The sequence below is a fragment of the Stegastes partitus genome, unplaced genomic scaffold (assembly GCF_000690725.1).
Source record: "Stegastes partitus isolate 25-593 unplaced genomic scaffold, Stegastes_partitus-1.0.2 Scaffold510, whole genome shotgun sequence".
Lineage (NCBI taxonomy): Eukaryota > Metazoa > Chordata > Actinopteri > Pomacentridae > Stegastes > Stegastes partitus.
In genome coordinates, this window is record NW_007578241.1 from 265366 (window position 1) to 267364 (window position 1999).

Here is a 1999-nt window from a genome sequence, read left to right on the forward strand (position 1 = left end):
ATTTTGGCGATTTTTAATTCTTTAAATACCACGCTATTTAAAAGCTGCCGGTGGGTTTTTAGGTTCCAGAGGCTCAAACTTTGGCCTCTGTCTGGTGTGACGAGGATGATTCAGACGAGGTGGGAGGACGAAGATGATGATGAAGACGAGGCGGGGGAGGGGCCTCTGTCATAATGCAGGGTGTCGACGGCGCAGCTCTAATCGAATCAGCTGCTGCTGCTGCTGCCGGTGGACGGCCGAACGCCGTCCGTCCAGCAGAGCAGCGACACAAAGACTCCTCTGTGCAGCAGAACCACACGACTCCATCCACACGGCACAGAGCAGCTCTGTCAGGAGCTCAGTTCATCACCAACAGGCAGCTTCAGGAGGATTTTATGGCATAAAACAGTAACTGAGTGAAGTTCATTCACGTCTCTGCCTCCTTACGTTGTTCACATTGAGACAGAAGAATAGAACAGAGTTCGTGTCGTCTGCAGCGAACACGTTTAGCTTCAAACTAACTTGTAATCTCTGCAGAACATCTGAATCATCAGTGAGTGGTGGTGGACTAATGCAGGAAGCGTCTGCCATCTGCTGGACACCAACAGCAACCACCAACCTACAGTACAAATACACAGAGTACTGCGTTTATGTGTGGATGTGTGTACATGTTAACGATGTACTTCTGATAAATACGAGATTTATCTGCAAACATCAGAGTGTTTGTGAGGAAGTTAGTGAGAGGAGCTTCCCATAGAGGCCAGTTTCTGGTTGTTTTTTGTTTGCTTCTCATTTTTCCTCACTGTAAACTCATTTTTCTATAAAATATAAAATCCTGCAGNACAAAAAAGTGACATTAAATATTAGAAAATGACAAAAAAAAGAGGCACGAAGCAACAAAACATGACAAAAAGCGACACTAAATGACACTAAATGACAAGAAGCAAAGCAGGGCAGGGACCAGAGGAGCCGGGTGGTGAGGATCCGTCCAGCTCGGTGAAACACGGCGCTGCTCGTTTCAGACAGAACCACAGCGTTCTGTTGGCGGCATCGATCAGAGTCGCAGCATGCTGGAGCGTGCAGCTCATGAATGGAGGCTTTGAGCAGCGCTCGGCCGGCGGCCTCTAATCAATCTCTCATCTGCGTCACAACGCTCCGACTCCGGCGTCACGGCTCTCGTATGGAGGAACGGCTCTGACATAGTGTTTGGCGTGTTGTGCTGTGCAGAGGTCATGTGTACTGTACATGCCGACATGACTGTGGCTGAAGGATTACGTAGAGGAAGCACGGAGGAGGGCTTCATCAGCGGCTGTGTTGGGATGCAGGAGGGAAGAGGAGGAGGACGGTGATGAAGCTCTGACGGAGGAGAAGGCTTTGAACATGTGAGAAGCAGAAGAAGACAGAATGATGCTTCAGATTCAGCCCATAATGTGGCTAAAAGGACAGAAAAGCTTCGTCCAGTCGGGGGTTTGCACAGTTTGCATCATGTGGAGTTAGTCAGTCAGATGTATGAGGACGGTGTTTAACTCCTGAAAGCCTGCCTCCAAAGTGTAGCACAACATCCAGAGTTCATGAATAAATCAGCTGTTTTTTCACCTGGTTCATAATTTATCCATTTATAGCAACCAATGAGGCGTATCGTAGACCAGCTGCAGTACCTGGTTGTTCCACCAGGTGGAGTCTCTTCCTGATTGTGGGAGTCTAGCAGCAACGGGACCATGACAGACACTCTGAGGAGGTTCAGGACCTCCGTCGTGTTGTTGGACTAAGACATGAAAGCAGGATAAATGTTTGCTCAGTTTGTGTCGTCAGCAAATCAGCTGTTGGTTCTGATGCTGCTGGTTATTGGTCCAGAACATGAATCTAAATTAGCATCACGAGCTTCCTGCCACAAGTTGGTCTCTCTAGAGTCTGGTTTAGTTTTTTTTTTTTTTAGGGATATCTCTAGTAGATGATGTCTGAGAAATTAAAAAAAAGAACACGAGGAGGTTGACAAGAGAACGATGGTGAATGTAGAAGA

General features: G+C 47.5%; 1 protein-coding gene across 1 annotated transcript in view; it reads left to right on the plus strand.

The window, feature by feature from the left end:
* Positions 1–1232: 1232 nt before the first annotated feature.
* LOC103361538 (uncharacterized protein C20orf112) overlaps positions 1233–1999 on the plus strand; it is a 24220-nt gene continuing 23453 nt past the window's right edge. Inside the window, exon 1 of the mRNA XM_008287643.1 lies at positions 1233–1254. Within this exon, the coding sequence (XP_008285865.1) occupies positions 1233–1254 (22 nt within the window). The remainder of the gene's footprint in view (positions 1255–1999) is intronic.